This window comes from Vidua chalybeata, chromosome 10 (genome assembly GCF_026979565.1).
Source record: "Vidua chalybeata isolate OUT-0048 chromosome 10, bVidCha1 merged haplotype, whole genome shotgun sequence".
NCBI lineage: Eukaryota > Metazoa > Chordata > Aves > Passeriformes > Viduidae > Vidua > Vidua chalybeata.
Genome location: NC_071539.1, coordinates 11,991,823 through 12,010,496, shown reverse-complemented (window position 1 = coordinate 12,010,496; position 18,674 = coordinate 11,991,823). Strand labels below are relative to the sequence as shown.

Here is an 18,674-nt window from a genome sequence, read left to right as displayed (position 1 = left end):
AGCACACTCAGCCTGAACAGTTTTCTTCCAATGCAATGCTCACATCAGCTTAGTGACAAGGAAAGGGTGTGGCTCAGTACATTGGGAGATGAAGCATTGGTGCTGCACAGCTCATTCTTCACATCCCTCCCCCCCCAGCACTGCAGGAACCCTGGCTTTGCCTTCCTGCTGGCTGGGGGAAGATTGATCTGGTGCTTTAGAACGCTTGTGAACGCTGTGGAATCAACATTTGGTCACTGAAGAGAGAATGGCCGCAGCTCCGAGGGTTAAAGGCTCCTGGATGCCTTTGCAATTCTTTAAGCCCTTCAGTGTTTTGGCAGCTCCAAGAGCAGAATCCGAGAATGGGTTGAGAGTTGAAAGGGATCATAAAAATCACCTAGCAGGCTTGCTCAGGATCCAGGCCAACAATCACGACACAAACAGGGGTGAAGTGGGAAATTTTGATGGCAGAGTGGAAGAAAGCTAACAGACAAAAAGGTATCTGGGGTTTTCCTGTCAGACCTCCCAATGCCGGGGGTCTGCTGCAGCCAAAGAGAGCCAGAAAAGCCAGGGAAAGGAACACCTTGTAGGCAGGTAAAAACGGAGCAAAACACCATCGCACCAAAATGAGAATGACCCTGTAAAACACAGAAGGATACTGTAAGACCTGCCCTTCCTTCCTATCTCCCCAGCTCCCAGAAGCTGCTCCCTTAAGGCAGCACAAGCTGCCTAAGGTCTCAAGACGTGGCACATTCCCTGCCTGTCCTTCTGCAGACCGGGCACCCAGGACTTTCCCATTCTTATGGATTGAGGCTTCTTAGTGAATTTTTCCCTTTGTCATGGTGAAAAACTTGGGAGTAGGAGAGGATGACTGCGTGGAGGTGGAATGGCGGGTGAATAAGTCCTATAACGGAATTGGCTGATAGCTCTGGGCATTCAAAAGAATGGTTTGGGGAGTGGAATGGGGGGTTGGCAGTTTTGTAGCTGGTGGTGCTCTCCTGCGCTCGGGGGACGCGGAGCCGTCGCAGGTTGCCGCGGGCAGTGGTGCGCTCTGTGCTGGGACTTGGCTGCGCCGTGTTCTGGCCCCGCGGTGTGGCGGTGGCCGTGCTGTGTTCTGGCCCCGCGGTGTGGCGGTGGCCGTGCTGTGTTCTGGCCCCGCGGTGTGGCGGTGGCCGTGCTGTGTTCTGGCCCCGCGGTGTGGCGGTGGCGGTGCTGTGTTCTGGCCCCGCGGTGTGGCGGTGGCCGTGCTGTGTTCTGGCCCCGCGGTGTGGCGGTGGCGGTGCTGTGTTCTGGCCCCGCGGTGTGGCGGTGGCGGTGCTGTGTTCTGGCCCCGCGGTGTGGCGGTGGCGGTGCTGTGTTCTGGCCCCGCGGTGTGGCGGTGGCGGTGCTGTGTTCTGGCCCCGCGGTGTGGCGGTGGCGGTGCTGTGTTCTGGCCCCGCGGTGTGGCGGTGCCCGCCCGTGCCGCCGCTGCTGCGCGGATTCCCCGCGGCTCCCCCGGCCCGGCCCCGGCACGCCCGTGCCCCGCCCGCCCTCGCAGCGCCCCTGCCGGCCGCAGCCGGCGCTGCAGCCCGCGGGCAGGGCGGCACCGGGCGGGACAGCGGCGCTCCGCGGATTGCGCGCTCCGCGGATTGGGCTCTTGGCCGCTCCGGGCTGTGCATTTTCCACTGAAGAACTCTGATTCCTCTTTCCTCATTTCTGCCGGGAAGACCCGTACTTTCGAAATCATAATCATCTGGAAGGAGGGGTCTTCTTTCTCTTCCGGGAAGGTTCCCGCCTTCATTTGCCATCTTCTGCCTTTTGTACCAACACACACACACACACACCAGGACTCAGCTGGAAAACACAGTAAACCCTCAGCAGTCCTTTTTATTTCAGTGATACACAGAAAGAGCCTACAGGAGCTAGATGATCAAAACAGGCAGAAAAGTCTGCATCCGTGCTGAACAAACCCTCCCCTCGAGGGGAGGTGTGTGGGATGGGAAAGGAATGAATAACTCGCTTGCAGTTTCTCCCAGACTACCACAAATACCATCAAACACACTAAAATAAAAACTCACGTGGCAAGCAGGCTAGTGCTGCTGGGGATCACCTTGAATGGTGACAATCTTGACTTGTTATTCCTTACTGGGATGGCAGAGAGAAGGATGGCTAAAATGTTAAACTGGCAAACAAAGCTACACTCAACTAGATAAAGGAGAATGTCAGGGAAATATGAATGTGGATTTCAGATATTTTATTAAGGCTTATTTAATGTTTACAGCAAGGGTGGCACAGTTCCTAGGAAGGCTTGTAGGGATGTGTAGCAAAAGCTGACCAGTGACTGCAGTTTCCAGGAGATCTCCCCAGCCTTGTTCTGAGCTCTTCCTGACAGCCCATCAGTAGAACGAACCCCTGGATGCGCTCCTGTGCAACGTCATCCTAACAAGAGCAACACCAGCAGCAGCACCAGCAACACCAGCAATAACAACAACACCAGCAACAGCAGCAACACCGGCAGCACAAGCAACAGCAGGCAGACCCACTTCGGTAACAAAAGCAACCCCAGCTCCTGCAGCGGCTGCAGCACTGCTAACTGCTTTTGCGGCCTATAAAAGAGTAAGCAAAATACAGGCTGTTAACATGAGGAGCACTCATATTTACACCCCCCTAGCATGAGAATATAGAAAAGGCAGGGATAATGAGGATAAATAAACCAGTGAGAGGCTTCTCTGCCCCATAGCAGAAGGGGTAGCACCCAAGTTTGTACCCCAGGAGGTGGCACTCACTAAGAGGGCACTGTCAGGGTGCAGACAGAGCACAGTGACCCTCCAGGGGCAGGGGCTCTGGGGAGGCAGCGCTGCTTTGGAGCCCACGCCTGGCACTCGGCTGTCCCCATGCGGGCTGCAGGCTGTGCCCCAGTGCCGCGGCTCACAGCGAGCAGCCAGGAGGTGCTCTGGGAGGCACCCAGGGGCTCACCCGTGGCACTCACCTGCTCAGAGACTTCTTTTCGGTAGCGGAGCATTGTCACAAAGTGCTCACAGTTCCTGTTAAGCACATTATATGCCACCTCCCTGTCAATCCATCGCTCAGCACGCCGGATGATCTCCTCCACAGGGCGAGGAGTGCAGTAGCGGTCATACTTGTTGTTGACACGCCATTTATCATTTCCCACCACATCCTTCAGGATCTCCTTCTTCACCTTGGCCGTTGTGGCACGTATTGAAGAGCTGCTAAGCATAAAGGATGTGGCTCCTTCATCTGTGTAAGCCAAGGAGGAGATAATGCAGGAGTGTAGAGACTCTCTGGCCATCCAGAACGTCAGATGTGTTTCTGACTCCTTTGGAAAAGCTAGCTACACACACAGGGGCCTATGGACGGAGACAGGGCTCTTGGGGCATGCCAACGCCCCGTCTGCACCTTGCCAGGTGGCAGAAGCCTTACCTGTCACGTGGATGACATATCCATCCCCCACGTACAGGGCCCAGTGCTGGTAACCTCTCCGGTCGATCTCGATCAGGTCGCCGGGCTGGGGATTGCAATTGTCCTGTCCCATCTCAGGATCGCGCAGTCAGGACGTGCAGCTGCAGCTGGGCTGGCTCAGCGCAGGGCAGAGCGCGGCGGGGAGGCGAGGGCTGTGCAGGGGCAGCTGCCGGGAGCGCAGGCACGGAGGGTGTCAGCGGCGGGCCCCGAGGGCAGCGGCTGCCGGAGCGGCGGCCCCGCTCGGCCGGAGCCGGCTCGGGGCCGCTGCCGCCCGCCGGCGCAGGGCGAGGGAGCGAACGGCCCCGCTCGCAGCCGGCGCATCCGCCGAGGGCCGAGGCCGGGCCGGGCGGGCGTCCGGCTGCTGCCGCCGTCCCCGGCTGCCCCCGCCGGCCGCCCGCGGTGCCCGCGCTCCCCTCCCGGCCGCGCTCCGCTCGGGGCTCCGCCGGGGCCGGGCCGGGCCCGCTCCGGTGCCGGGACGCGGCTGCCCGGGGATGCCCGCGGTGCCGAGCCCGTGCCCGGGCCCTCGGGCACTTTCGGCCGCCCGGCAGAGCCGCGCCCGCCGCCGGCAGCCTGGAGGGGCCTCATCCTGCTGGGAACGCCCGCTCACATCCTCCGAGCTCCGCTCACCTCCAACCCCTGTCTCGCTTCTGTTGTAGCCAGGCTTCCGGCACGCTCCTCCCGTTGTAAAAACTTTTGTAGGGGCAATTACGCAATCCTTCTGCGGTCACCGCTCTTCCTGCCCCCGCAGCTGCACGTCTGGCACCACCCATCCCGTGCAGCGCGAAGGCTCCTCTCCCTAGGGTAGTGCCAAAACCCACCTGTGGACTGGAAAACGTGATCTTGTTGCCGAGGAAGTGGCGCCACTGCCTCATTATGGGGAGAGTCTATCCCCGAGTTATCCTCCCGTCCACTGATGGGCAACAGCCCTGACCCTGTGCCCTTCACTCCTCTGGACCTTTTCTTGTAGAACAACAACCACAAGTCTATGCTTAAAAGCTGGCTTGGGTACCAGTCAAACATTGGCTACCAGAAATGGCAGAGGATGATGCAGAAGGACCCCAAATGCCCTGGGGTAAACACAAAAGACTCTGCAGCAAAAAGGAGATGGTGGAGATTTATGCTAACCCCACCCACAAACACAGAGAGTAGGGCCCGGGCTGCACAGTGCTGGGGCTTCCGTGACTTGTTCTGAAGCAGCCCAAGTTTTCATCCTCTGATGTGCACCTGGACAAACTGTTCAGAGCAGACAGAGCCAGCCAGCCTCTCACAGACTGCTGTTCTGCTCTCACCTGTCCCTGCAGTCCAGGCAGGTGCCTGTAAGAAAAGCAACACAGGATTCTGTGTCTCACAGGTGGCGTGCAGGTAACCTGGTTCCAAACACTTCAGACAGATCCTCCAGACTAAGGTAAATAAAGCACACTCAGCCTGAACAGTTTTCTTCCAATGCAATGCTCACATCAGCTTAGTGACAAGGAAAGGGTGTGGCTCAGTACATTGGGAGATGAAGCATTGGTGCTGCACAGCTCATTCTTCACATCCCTCCCCCCCAGCACTGCAGGAACCCTGGCTTTGCCTTCCTGCTGGCTGGGGGAAGATTGATCTGGTGCTTTAGAACGCTTGTGAACGCTGTGGAATCAACATTTGGTCACTGAAGAGAGAATGGCCGCAGCTCCGAGGGTTAAAGGCTCCTGGATGCCTTTGCAATTCTTTAAGCCCTTCAGTGTTTTGGCAGCTCCAAGAGCAGAATCCGAGAATGGGTTGAGAGTTGAAAGGGATCATAAAAATCACCTAGCAGGCTTGCTCAGGATCAAGGCCAACAATCACGACACAAACAGGGGTGAAGTGGGAAATTTTGACGGCAGAGTGGAAGAAAGCTAACAGACAAAAAGGTATCTGGGGTTTTCCTGTCAGACCTCCCAATGCCGGGGGTCTGCTGCAGCCAAAGAGAGCCAGAAAAGCCAGGGAAAGGAACACCTTGTAGGCAGGTAAAAACGGAGCAAAACACCATCGCACCAAAATGAGAATGACCCTGTAAAACACAGAAGGATACTGTAAGACCTGCCCTTCCTTCCTATCTCCCCAGCTCCCAGAAGCTGCTCCCTTAAGGCAGCACAAGCTGCCTAAGGTCTCAAGACGTGGCACATTCCCTGCCTGTCCTTTTGCAGACCGGGCACCCAGGACTTTCCCATTCTTATGGATTGAGGCTTCTTAGTGAATTTTTCCCTTTGTCATGGTGAAAAACTTGGGAGTAGGAGAGGGTGACTGCGTGGAGGTGGAATGGCGGGTGAATAAGTCCTATAACGGAATTGGCTGATAGCTCTGGGCATTCAAAAGAATGGTTTGGGGAGTGGAATGGGGGGTTGGCAGTTTTGTAGCTGGTGGTGCTCTCCTGCGCTCGGGGGACGCGGAGCCGTCGCAGGTTGCCGCGGGCAGTGGTGCGCTCTGTGCTGGGACTTGGCTGCGCCGTGTTCTGGCCCCGCGGTGTGGCGGTGGCCGTGCTGTGTTCTGGCCCCGCGGTGTGGCGGTGGCCGTGCTGTGTTCTGGCCCGCGGTGTGGCGGTGGCGGTGCTGTGTTCTGGCCCCGCGGTGTGGCGGTGGCCGTGCTGTGTTCTGGCCCCGCGGTGTGGCGGTGGCCGTGCTGTGTTCTGGCCCCGCGGTGTGGCGGTGGCCGTGCTGTGTTCTGGCCCGCGGTGTGGCGGTGGCGGTGCTGTGTTCTGGCCCCGCGGTGTGGCGGTGGCCGTGCTGTGTTCTGGCCCCGCGGTGTGGCGGTGGCCGTGCTGTGTTCTGGCCCGCGGTGTGGCGGTGGCGGTGCTGTGTTCTGGCCCCGCGGTGTGGCGGTGGCGGTGCTGTGTTCTGGCCCCGCGGTGTGGCGGTGGCGGTGCTGTGTTCTGGCCCCGCGGTGTGGCGGTGCCCGCCCGTGCCGCCGCTGCTGCGCGGATTCCCCGCGGCTCCCCCGGCCCGGCCCCGGCACGCCCGTGCCCCGCCCGCCCTCGCAGCGCCCCTGCCGGCCGCAGCCGGCGCTGCAGCCCGCGGGCAGGGCGGCACCGGGCGGGACAGCGGCGCTCCGCGGATTGCGCGCTCCGCGGATTGGGCTCTTGGCCGCTCCGGGCTGTGCATTTTCCACTGAAGAACTCTGATTCCTCTTTCCTCATTTCTGCCGGGAAGACCCGTACTTTCGAAATCATAATCATCTGGAAGGAGGGGTCTTCTTTCTCTTCCGGGAAGGTTCCCGCCTTCATTTGCCATCTTCTGCCTTTTGTACCAACACACACACACACACACCAGGACTCAGCTGGAAAACACAGTAAACCCTCAGCAGTCCTTTTTATTTCAGTGATACACAGAAAGAGCCTACAGGAGCTAGATGATCAAAACAGGCAGAAAAGTCTGCATCCGTGCTGAACAAACCCTCCCCTCGAGGGGAGGTGTGTGGGATGGGAAAGGAATGAATAACTCGCTTGCAGTTTCTCCCAGACTACCACAAATACCATCAAACACACTAAAATAAAAACTCACGTGGCAAGCAGGCTAGTGCTGCTGGGGATCACCTTGAATGGTGACAATCTTGACTTGTTATTCCTTACTGGGATGGCAGGGAGAAGGATGGCTAAAATGTTAAACTGGCAAACAAAGCTACACTCAACTAGATAAAGGAGAATGTCAGGGAAATATGAATGTGGATTTCAGATATTTTATTAAGGCTTATTTAATGTTTACAGCAAGGGTAGCACAGTTCCTAGGAAGGCTTGTAGGGATGTGTAGCAAAAGCTGACCAGTGACTGCGGTTTCCAGGAGATCCCCCCAGCCTTGTTCTGAGCTCTTCCTGACAGCCCGTCAATATCACTATCTCCTGGACGCGCTCCTGTACAACGTCATCCTAAGAAGAGCAACACCAGCAGCCGCAGCAGCAAGACCAGCAATAACAGCAAAGCCAGCAACAGCAGCAACACCAACAGCAGGCAGACCCAGTTCACTAGCAGCAACCCCAGCTGCTACACCAGCTGCAGCACTGCTAACTGCTTTTGTGGCCTATAAAAGAGTAAGCAAAATACAGGCTGTTAACATGAGGAGCACTCATATTTACACCCCCCTAGCATGAGAATATAGAAAAGGCAGGGATAATGAGGATAAATAAACCAGTGAGAGGCTTCTCTGCCCCATAGCAGAAGGGGTAGCACCCAGGTTTGTAGCCCTAGGAGTGGCACTCCCTAAGAGGGCACTGTCAGGGTGCAGACAGAGCACAGTGACCCTCCAGGGGCAGGGGCTCTGGGGAGGCAGCGCTGCTTTGGAGCCCAGGCCTGGCACTCGGCTGTCCCCATGCGGGCTGCAGGCTGTGCCCCAGTGCCACGGCTCACAGCGAGCAGCCAGGAGGTGCTCTGGGAGGCACCCAGGGGCTCACCTGTGGCACTCACCTGCTCAGAGACTTCTTTTCGGTAGCGGAGCATTGTCACAAAGTGCTCACAGTTCCTGTTAAGCACATTATATGCCACCTCCCTGTCAATCCATCGCTCAGCACGCCGGATGATCTCCTCCACAGGGCGAGGAGTGCAGTAGCGGTCATACTTGTTGTTGACACGCCATTTATCATTTCCCACCACATCCTTCAGGATCTCCTTCTTCACCTTGGCCGTTGTGGCACGTATTGAAGAGCTGCTAAGCATAAAGGATGTGGCTCCTTCATCTGTGTAAGCCAAGGAGGAGATAATGCAGGAGTGTAGAGACTCTCTGGCCATTCAGAACATCAGATGTGTTTCTGACTCCTTTGGAAAAGCTAGCTACACACACAGGGGCCTATGGACGGAGACAGGGCTCTTGGGGCATGCCAACGCCCCGTCTGCACCTTGCCAGGTGGCAGAAGCCTTACCTGTCACGTGGATGACATATCCATCCCCCATGTACAGGGCCCAGTGCTGGTAACCTCTCCGGTCGATCTCGATCAGGTCCCCAGGCTGGGGATTGCAATTGTCCTGTCCCATCCCAGGATCGCGCAGTCAGGACGTGCAGCTGCAGCTGGGCTGGCTCAGCGCAGGGCAGAGCGCGGCGGGGAGGCAAGGGCTGTGCAGGGGCAGCTGCCGGGAGCGCAGGCACGGAGGGTGTCAGCGGCGGGCCCCGAGGGCAGCGGCTGCCGGAGCGGCGGCCCCGCTCGGCCGGAGCCGGCTCGGGGCCGCTGCCGCCCGCCGGCGCAGGGCGAGGGAGCGAACGGCCCCGCTCGCAGCCGGCGCATCCGCCGAGGGCCGAGGCCGGGCCGGGCGGGCGTCCGGCTGCTGCCGCCGTCCCCGGCTGCCCCCGCCCGCCCGCCCGCGGTGCCCGCGCTCCCCTCCCGGCCGCGCTCCGCTCGGGGCTCCGCCGGGGCCGGGCCGGGCCCGCTCCGGTGCCGGGACGCGGCTGCCCGGGGATGCCCGCGGTGCCGAGCCCGTGCCCGGGCCCTCGGGCACTTTCGGCCGCCCGGCAGAGCCGCGCCCGCCGCCGGCAGCCTGGAGGGGCCTCATCCTGCTGGGAACGCCCGCTCACATCCTCCGAGCTCCGCTCACCTCAGCGCCTGTCCCGCTTCTGTCGTGGCCGGGCTCAAAGTCCCCTCTACCCGCTATAAATGGGGAGCACGAGGAGCTGGGTGTAACCCGCCGTGCTCACTGCCTACTTTGCCCCGGAGCTAGCCCATCGGGGCACACTCACCACCTGCTCCAGGATGGTTCTGCTCTCGAGCTTGTTACCAAAACCATCGTTGGGTGAAAAATGTGATCCTGCCACCTTGGAACTTGGGCCACCCCCTCTTTGCGAGATGCCCCTGCCCTCGAGGGGTCCTTCTGTTCCACGGCAGGCAACAACCCTGACACTGCTCCTGTACACATAGCAGGATATCATCTTGTAAAACAACAACCTCTGAATCATGTTTATAATCTGGCTTGCACACCAGTCAACCAGTTCTGAACCCAGCAGAGGATGTAAATGGCCAGTGCAAATGGCCTTGCGTAAATGCAAAAAACTTTGCAGCAACAACTTGATGGATTAGATTTACATTACACCACCTACAAACACAGTGTAGAGGACCAGGTGAGGCCCTTGAGCCAGACTCAGGGCTGCACAATGCTGGGGTTTCCCTGTCTTGTACTGAATCAACCCAGTTTTTCATCCTATGATGTGAACTAGATTCAGATTGTTTAATGTCCTACAATGCCATTCTTTTTAGGGACACACTGTGCTTGTGCTGGGTGTGCCCCACTGCACAGGCATTGAGAGTTCTCTCAGCTGTTGGGAAAAGAACAGCCTTGACTCTACTCCATGGCAACTCAAACAGTTGCCATGCCAGCATTTCCTAGAAAGGTTCAGAAGTGCAGAATGTAGCAAGCAATGGATTTTGCTGCTCCTCCTCACACTCTCACTTTATGGTTTTGGGCAGTGTTCCACCAAGTCCTGTCAATGCACCCACCAGGCTCCATGGAAAGGCATCCCATAATGAGCAACATCACCCTGACTGGAAAGAGAAGCACAGTACAAATGCAAAATTCTGCATTCTGTGAAATGTTGCAGCTTTCAAGAACAAGAAGACAATTCCCCAGATAAAATAATGCCAGTTCTCTTGTATTCCAGGACGAAGTAGAGATGTGAGAGGTCGATATGCTGCCCTCACATGGTGGTCTCTTGTCAGGGTGTGCAGAGAGAATGCCCTGAGTGCAGAAAAGTTCAGAAGTTCTTTATAACCACCTCAATAGCTTAACCATGAAAGAAGTTTCAATTCCATTTCCAGGAATCCAGACAGGAGTTTCAGTTTGATTATTATGTGTTGTCCTGTGTTAAAACGAAGAACTTTCTTCAGCTGTAATAAGAAAGGGCAGTACAAAGTACAACTGGAAACTTGGGTTTGGTTATTTCAAACATGGAAAAACTGCTGATTAAAAAAAGCAATAAATTGGTTTCTTGTTTTGCTTTGCTTGCATGCAGAGCTTTTGGTTTACCTACTAAACCAACTTTTTCTCAAGCCTCAAGTTTTTTACTCTTCCGATTCCCTCCCTGATGGGGCTGGCAGGGTAGGGGTAAGTGGCTGCCTGGTGCCTTGTTGCTGGCTGGGGTTAAACCTGGACAAACTGTTCAGAGCAGACAGAGCCAGCCAGCCTCTCACAGACCGCTGTTCTGCTCTCACCTGTCCCTGCAGTCCAGGCAGGTGCCTGTAAGAAAAGCAACACAGGATTCTGTGTCTCACAGGTGGCGTGCAGGTAACTTGGCTCCAAACACTTAAGGCAGATCCTCCAGACTAAGGTAAATAAAGCACACTCAGCCTGAACAGTTTTCTTCCAATGCAATGCTCACATCAACTTAGTGACAAGGAAAGGGCATGGCTCAGTATATTTGGAAACACTTTGTAGGCAGGGAAAAACCAAGCAGAACACCATCATGCTAAAACTCTGAAGGATACAGCTGACCTTCCCTCTGACCTCCCAACCTCACAGGAGTTTTCTCAGTCTAAGCAGCACAAGTACAGACTCCAAGGCAGCGCACATGCCCTGCCTGTTCCTTTGCAGATATTGCAGCCAGGGCTTTCCCGCCTACATAGAGCCTCAGCTGGAAAACCCTCAGCAGTACTTTTTTTTACTTTTTTGGGAAAGTTGAGATTAAAATCACAGAAATACAGAAAAAGCCTACAGGAACCAATTGATAAAAATGGATGAAAAGCCTGCACCAGTGCAAATGCACCCCAACTACCACAAAAATCACCACAGGCAATGAAATAAAAGGAGATATGGCAACCAGGCTAGTGCTGCTGGAGGTCAGTAACTGGTACTGACATTTTGCTTCTTAATGAGATAGCAGGGAAAAGCAAGGCCAAACAGTTGAACTTGGATGCAAAGTTAGACAAAAGAATATTTTAGGGCAATTAAAGTTTAGATTTCTAACATTTTATTTAATTAAATATTAATTATTTCTTGTTATATTATTATTATTCTTATTTAATGTTTACAGCAAGGGTGGCACAGTTGCAAGGAATCCTTGACGGCAGGTGCAGCAAAAGCTGACCAGTGACCACAGTGGCCAGGAGATTCCCCTGCCTTGCTCTGAGCTCTTCCTGACAGCCAGTCAGTAGTACTTTCTCTCCCTCCTGGATGAGTCCCCAAACAAGCCCTTCACAACAGCGGTGGCAAGACCAGCAAGAATGATACCTCCTACAGCTGCTGTAGTACCAATTACTGCTTTTGTGACCTACAAAGGGAAAGTAAAACACAGGCTGGAAACATGAGGAGCACTTATATTTACACCCCCCTAGCATGAGAATATAGAAAAGGCAGGGATAATGAGGATAAATAAACCAGTGAGAGGCTTCTCTGCCCCATAGCAGAAGGGGTAGCACCCAGGTTTGTAGCCCCAGGAGGTGGCACTCCCTAAGAGGGCACTGTCAGGGTGCAGACAGAGCACAGTGACCCTCCAGGGGCAGGGGCTCTGGGGAGGCAGCGCTGCTTTGGAGCCCACGCCTGGCACTCGGCTGTCCCCATGCGGGCTGCAGGCTGTGCCCCAGTGCCGCGGCTCACAGCGAGCAGCCAGGAGGTGCTCTGGGAGGCACCCAGGGGCTCACCCGTGGCACTCACCTGCTCAGAGACTCCTTCTCCGTAGCGAAGCTCTGTCACAAAGTGCTCACAGTTGCTGGTAAGCACATCATATGGCACCTCCCTGTCAATCCATCGCTCAGCACGCCGGATGATCTCCTCCACAGGGCGAGGAGTGCGGGAGCGGTCATACTTGTTGTTGACACGCCATTTATGATTTCCCACCACCACCTTCAGGAGCTGCTTCTTCACCTTGGCCTTTCTGGTGAATATTGATGTGGTGCTCACTGACAGAGATGGGGCTCCTTCATCTGGGGAAGTCAGGTAGGAGATAAGGCAGTCAGGCAGACCCTCTCCATGACCTCAGATGGGTTTCCTTTGCTCCTAGAAAGGTCAGCTACATACACAGGGTCTACCAGCAGCAGGATATGGAAGCAGACAGGGCTCCTGGGGCATCCCAACACCCACTCTGCGCCTCGCCAGGCGGCACAAGCCTTACCTACAGGTGTGACGTTGATGACATATCCATCCCCCACGTACAGGGCCCAGTGCTGGTAACCTGTCCGGTCGATCTCGATCAGGTCCCCAGGCTGGGGGTGGCACTTGCCTTCTGCCATCTCAGGATCGCGCAGTCAGGACGTGCAGCTGCAGCTGGGCTGGCTCAGCGCAGGGCAGAGCGCGGCGGGGAGGCGAGGGCTGTGCAGGGGCAGCTGCCGGGAGCGCAGGCACGGAGGGTGTCAGCGGCGGGCCCCGAGGGCAGCGGCTGCCGGAGCGGCGGCCCCGCTCGGCCGGAGCCGGCTCGGGGCCGCTGCCGCCCGCCGGCGCAGGGCGAGGGAGCGAACGGCCCCGCTCGCAGCCGGCGCATCCGCCGAGGGCCGAGGCCGGGCCGGGCGGGCGTCCGGCTGCTGCCGCCGTCCCCGGCTGCCCCCGCCCGCCCGCCCGCCCGCGGTGCCCGCGCTCCCCTCCCGGCCGCGCTCCGCTCGGGGCTCCGCCGGGGCCGGGCCGGGCCCGCTCCGGTGCCGGGACGCGGCTGCCCGGGGATGCCCGCGGTGCCGAGCCCGTGCCCGGGCCCTGGGGCACCTCCGGCCGCCCGGCAGAGCCGTGCCCGTCGCCGGCAGCCTGGAGGGGCCTCATCCTGCTGGGAACGCCCGCTCACATCCCCTCGAGCTCCGCTCACCCCGGCGCCTGTTCCCCTGTTGTCGTGGCCGGGCTTCCAGCCCGCTGCTCCCGCTATAAATAGGATGAAGATGGCGCTTGCGCCGATCCTGTTTGGCTCACGGGCGACGCTGACCGAGAGCTGCCCTCTCTGTCTCCTCTTGCATCCCGTCCCATCCCACCGCCCCCTCCTTCTCCCTCCCACCGCCCCTCCCAGTCCGGTCGCTCCGCTCCCGGGATTGTTGCTAAAAGCGCTGGTTTATTGGAAAATCCGATCCTGTCCCAGAGGAGGAAGTGCCATTGCCACTTTCCCGGAGACAGCCACGGCCCCTCGAGCCCCTCCAGTCGCAGAGTGGCTCCGGTCCCGCTCGGCTGAGCGGTGAGTGAGCATCCAGGAAACCTTTCGAGAGAAAAATGGGCTGCTGCCGTTCTACTTCTTCACCGTGATGAGAAGCAAAGAAGGTGGAGCTCTGCGTGAAATAATTTTAGGGCAAAGGGATTTTTAGGATGTGTTTTTATAACGTGGCCTGGACATTTCCTTTGGGACAGCAGAAGAATTTCATGTTTGTGCCCAGCAAGGGTCCTGGTCCAAGAGATAAGCACAGCTGAGCCAGTAGAGCCATCTTCTTTACTGGTGCTGGCACAGTGTGTTAAAACTAATGAGAAAAGTGTCCTCTGGGTAAGTTGAACTAAGTGGTATTTAAAGCCTTGCATTTCAGAAGTCTAGTTAGCAAGCTGGTTGATATAAAAGATGAGAGCAGTGGAAGATTTGCCATCTTTCTGTCTTCCAGTGACATTAATTGTTAATTCAGAGGAGCATTGAACAGCACTTCTGCTTTGTGTATCATCCCCTTTTTAAAATCTGAACTATTTGCAAAGCTTTGCAGTGGAAATTTAATCACCAAGGCAATTCTTGTGGTATGGAAAAAAACCCAAACATATATATGGAAACCCAAATATCTGCTTTACCTGGGCACAGCAGGTCCTGTTGCTTAGGGGAGCTTGAGCTGGGATCCTGCAGGGGAGGGACTGGCCTGTGTCCCACCCAGTGCAAAGGGAGGTGAGTGTAGTCAGCACTGCTTGGCAGTCACTGAATCATGCCGTGGCAGGCACGAGAGTCCAATAGAAACTGCCACTGAACAAGCAGCAAAGATTATATTATAAACACAGTGAAATTCCAGCATAAAGTTGACAGTTCATTTGTGCACGAGTAGGTCTCTCTCACTGATTCATTTTCATTGTGTAATGAGGTTGAAAGACCCTTTCTATTCATACCCTTCCCAAAATAGATGTAGCCTGTGTGTATGGACAGCTGGTGTGCTCTTGAATGGACCAGAATAACCTGACTCACCACGGAGACCGCAAAAACTTCTCTGGCTAACAGTACACATGAGTTTATGGGCACAAGGGAAAGGAAAAAAAAGTAATTAAATAATAACAAACATTACAGCAGAAAAACCAGCAAGCCCTGTTAAGAAAACCCTCCTGTCTGACCATCCAGGACCCACTCTGGCAGTCATACTCGCTGCACTTGAGCTGGGACTGAGGCCCTGTCAGAGTTCCTTTGAGGTGCCCCCCTTGATTCCCTGTACACCTCACACTCACACATTCAAAGGCTTCTCACCTGCGCAGTCCCAGGTTTGCCATAACAGAGTCTCAAACATCTGGATCCTTAAAATAAATTAATCATGGTGCAACAACAAAACAACAGCTTGAGCTGGGTGCCTCCAAGGAGGAACCCCAAACAAAAGAAACCTTGTAGATTTTGTACCCTCACAGTCTGGGGTCCTTAGCTGCTGCTGTATCTGAGTGTCTTTACATGTGCTTGTGTCACAGGTCCCCCTGCCCTTTGTTATGTAAAGGGTTGGCACCAGTTCAGTCAGGCCTTGCCACCCAGAGCTCAATCTGCATCTTACAGTGCAGCTCCACACCGAGCTATCTGCAGTACATGTCTTCCTCAACAATCAGAAAGAAACCTGCAACGTACTGGAAAAGCACCAGAAATATTTTCATGGTGCTTTATATCTCAAAGCTTCACTCATAGCCCTGCTAATCCGTTCTGGGCTTGAAAAAGGCTCAGGCAATGCTTCAGTCCCTGAGCTTTGTGAGTGGTCTGTCATGGGGTGGGTCTCTCACACAGCATGTAACTAGGCATTGCTGCAAATACCTTTGGTCTCCTGATGTAGGGGACTCCTTAGTATGGTCTGGGGCTGAGTTGATGCAGAGCTCCTCTCACATTAATCAGTGTAGCAGCTTCTGAGTTTGCAAAGACCCCCAAGGAGAGTTTATGATGCAATCTCATTCTTCAGAAAGTTTTTGTTAAGTTCTGCTCTTACTTAGCCCCCACAGGCTGGGGACTGATGACAAGCCTGCTTCTTGACCTGGAGGTCATCCTTTTTATTACATCTGTCCTCAGGTGAGCTCAGTGTCTTGTTTCTTTCTCTCCCCAGCTGGACATGCCTTGCCAGAAGAGGGGTAAAGAACTGCGTCCATGTCAGTCAACTAATCCCCTCCCCATGGAAGGATTTGGATAAAATCTCATGAAGAGAGATCAGGTCTCATCCTGCCTGGGATGCTATAACTAGTTTGTAGAATCATAGAATGGTTTGGGCTGGGAGGAACCTAAAGATCATCCAGTTCCAATCCCCTGCCATGGGCAGGGACACCTTTCATTAGACCAGATTGCTCAAAGCTCCATCCAGCCTGGCCCTGAACACTTCCAGGGACAGGACATCCACAACTTCTCTGGATAATCTATTCCAGTGCCTCACCGCCCTCATAGTAAAGAATTTCTTTCTAAGATCTAATGTAAACCTACTTTCAGATATCTAACCTTAACCTACTCTCTTTCAGTTTGAATTCTGATCACATCAGTCTATGGTTTGTACATCTCTCAGAGGTGTGTATGTGATGTTGTGCCATCAAGGTCTGTCTGGAATTCGTGCTTTTCAAACATCCTTTGAAGACAACAGATTCTCTTCCGTCAGTTAGAACATATTTCAGTTTGGGCCTACAATGTGATATCTGAGAGATATTTTAAATGAACAATTACAAATGTTTTCAACAAATGCAATGATAAATTTATTATAATTTCTTCTCAAAGTATTAGAAATATGATTAATATACAAGAGTAAAAAGTATGACAAATCAATAGGAATAATATTGTTAACTATGGATGCGTATTTGGGGATTCATTTTGATCAAATGCACTGTTCACGATGCAGCCATAATCTTGCTCACGTTCTCTAGCATCCAGTTTATCCCTGGACCTTTTCAAAGAAGAATCCCTTGTTATTGTAACTGTATCCATCTTTCTCTTCCTTCTGTACAATGGGAGGGGGGGGGAAGAAAAGAACAACATATTTTAATTTCAATTCTTATTTATAGTGAGAGATCAAACAATGCTGTGAGCATGAATGGGACTGGGTTTTGGAGAAGCTAGAGTTCTATGAAAAGTGATGCATAGGTCTTGTGTAAAAGAAATGGAATGTGTTAATTCCTGATAAAAAAAGTTAAGTTTTCCCTCACATTCCTCAAAAGAGATCCCCAATGCTGTGGCTCCTTTCTGCTCTTGCAGGTATGTGACTGATGAGAGTTTTGAGGTTTACAGATGTTAAAAGAGGTGTCTTTGCTGAATGTAGCAAAGCTGGGAAAAGCCTTACCTGACCAGGTACACTGTAGAGGAGATGAGAATGACAATAACAGCTACACCTGCCACAACTCCAATGACAATGGCAACTGTATGATCCGAATCCTCTGTGTCAGGGTCTTCAGCTGAAGAAAAAGCAAGAGCCCTGTCACTGAAAGCTAACCATGCTGTGAACAGAAATGTTTTTTCTCCACCCTTGTCTGTCTGTTTGGTTTTTCTGTGTTCTCTGTAGCTTTCTGGAGTGGTGCCAGACCCAGGTCCTGTGTGCTGTACCGAGCTCTGCTGTGCTGCTTTCTGGTACCTCTCTACTGGACTTTTGACCCTTCTCTCTGCTTGGATGACCACAGGCTCTCACCCACTGGGTTGCTAACCTACATCATGAAAATGAAGAGCAAACCCAGTCTTCTTTATAACAACATTTTTGAAAATGATGTGATTTTGAAAATGATGTGATGTGTTAATGCAGACAGGGAAATACAGAATAGTTTTATTACCTATTTTTTCAGCCTCACAGTTTGGTCCTGTGTAGAGTTCTGAACATTCACAGAAGTGGAGGGAGGTGCTGCTGGAAGTTTCAGAGCAAATGCCATCATTCTTACAAGGATTTGGCATACATGGGCCACCTAGGAAAAAAGGAGAAACACTTGACTCTCAGATAATCCACCCCTGAAGAGAGTTGTTCTTGCATAGATTACGCTGACTCCTAATGCTGCACATCCCCTGTATTTTAGCATGTTTCTTATATCTGACAACATGAATAAGGGAAAGAAACACTGTTTCTCCAGTGAAACATCAGAGCAAGATCCCTTGCATGGTTTTCTTCTGTACACTCTCTCTTGCAACTGTCCCTAACCCAATGATGCCCTTTAAAGTTAGTCAAGACTTCATAGCATCAAAGACAATGTGATAGTGGTTGACTCACTCCTGTAGCATCCACGACTGTAGTTTGAAATGCCACAGATTTCATCAGACCCACACACTTCATCAAAGCAGAAAACAGTGGAGCTTTCTGTGCACTGGCATTTCTGAGAGCAGTCGTCAGTGGTGAATATTTCTCCAATCTGGAAGCACAGGAATTGGATGTTAAAAAAGATCAAATAAAATCAGCCAGAAAACAACATGAGTGTAGCACTGGAACCCTCATTATTCTCTCTCCAATGCTTTCCTGATGAATGGCAGTAGGGCAGATCGGGTTTTTTAAAAGTAGTTTGTAAAACAACCAAAGCAGACAGCTTTTTGCAGCTCTTTGAAACTCGAAGATGGCCCAAAAAAGAAAGCAAAATAAGAGTTTGGGGCATGAGATCCTAGCCCCAGGCAGGGTGTGCAACCAAAAATGGGCAACTGCTGCTTGGTATGAGTGGCAAATGAATCACATAATACCTCCAAGGCAATGGAAATGCTATCTGCCATTTCAGAGTTTTAGAGGGAGACCAAGAGATCTTGACCTCTCTTCCCTTTCTCCAGAAACCAGAATTTTATTAAACAATTGCTCTTTGTTTCTAATGTTTTTACTGCAAAATTACATGCTGAGGATTATGAGAAGATGGTCAAAATAACTAACAAGAGAAAATACTGTTTAGTGCTGTGGGAGCTGTCTGACCCGCAGAGAGACCATACCTCATAGTATTTGTTAAGGTATGTGCAGCCACACTGTTTGTAAGGCACACAGTCAAAGCCACTAAGAACATAACCAGGGAGACATTCACAGCCTTCAACACAGGGTGATTCACACTCAGAGGGGCTGGTCAGGTCGTTGCAGGATGCTGGGCATGCAGACATGCATGAGCTGTACTTGCTGTTGGCAGGACATGACATACCTGCAAAAATAAGGAGCCCGGTTATACCAGGCTGCTGTGTGATACTTACTTACAGAATTCCCTTTCTGATCCATTGTGTAGG

General features: G+C 53.6%; 4 protein-coding genes across 5 annotated transcripts in view; all 4 read right to left on the bottom strand.

Annotated features, from left to right (window-relative positions):
- Positions 1–2,197: 2,197 nt before the first annotated feature.
- Positions 2,198–3,706, bottom strand: LOC128792710 (phospholipase A and acyltransferase 1-like). The gene is made up of 3 exons (XM_053951344.1): positions 3,400–3,706; positions 2,948–3,216; positions 2,198–2,564 (listed from the first exon to the last, which is right to left on the bottom strand). The coding sequence occupies exons 1-3, from the start codon at positions 3,509–3,511 to the stop codon at positions 2,355–2,357; spliced, it is 591 nt and encodes a 196-aa protein (XP_053807319.1). The 5' UTR covers positions 3,512–3,706; the 3' UTR covers positions 2,198–2,354.
- A 3,036-nt stretch (positions 3,707–6,742) lies between these two features.
- On the bottom strand, positions 6,743–8,984 carry LOC128793123 (phospholipase A and acyltransferase 1-like). The gene is made up of 4 exons (XM_053952133.1): positions 8,969–8,984; positions 8,302–8,506; positions 7,850–8,118; positions 6,743–7,466 (listed from the first exon to the last, which is right to left on the bottom strand). The coding sequence occupies exons 2-4, from the start codon at positions 8,411–8,413 to the stop codon at positions 7,281–7,283; spliced, it is 567 nt and encodes a 188-aa protein (XP_053808108.1). The 5' UTR covers positions 8,414–8,506; positions 8,969–8,984; the 3' UTR covers positions 6,743–7,280.
- Positions 8,985–9,576: 592 nt separating this feature from the next.
- On the bottom strand, positions 9,577–13,292 carry LOC128793124 (phospholipase A and acyltransferase 1-like). 2 transcript variants are annotated; one of them, XM_053952135.1, is made up of 4 exons: positions 13,149–13,292; positions 12,471–12,681; positions 12,014–12,282; positions 9,577–10,251 (listed from the first exon to the last, which is right to left on the bottom strand). In XM_053952135.1, the coding sequence occupies exons 2-4, from the start codon at positions 12,586–12,588 to the stop codon at positions 10,141–10,143; spliced, it is 498 nt and encodes a 165-aa protein (XP_053808110.1). In that variant the 5' UTR covers positions 12,589–12,681; positions 13,149–13,292; the 3' UTR covers positions 9,577–10,140. The 2 variants fall into 2 exon arrangements, with proteins under 2 accessions (XP_053808110.1, XP_053808109.1); XM_053952134.1 differs by lacking the exon at positions 9,577–10,251 and adding an exon at positions 11,314–11,630.
- A 2,836-nt stretch (positions 13,293–16,128) lies between these two features.
- Positions 16,129–18,674, bottom strand: part of FCGBP (Fc gamma binding protein) — a 53,063-nt gene continuing 50,517 nt past the window's right edge. Inside the window, exons 68-72 of the mRNA XM_053951905.1 lie at positions 18,393–18,592; positions 17,698–17,836; positions 17,270–17,398; positions 16,789–16,900; positions 16,129–16,449 (exon numbers count right to left, since the gene is read on the bottom strand). Of these exons, the coding sequence (XP_053807880.1) occupies positions 16,296–16,449; positions 16,789–16,900; positions 17,270–17,398; positions 17,698–17,836; positions 18,393–18,592 (734 nt within the window). The 3' untranslated portion in view covers positions 16,129–16,295. The remainder of the gene's footprint in view (positions 16,450–16,788; positions 16,901–17,269; positions 17,399–17,697; positions 17,837–18,392; positions 18,593–18,674) is intronic.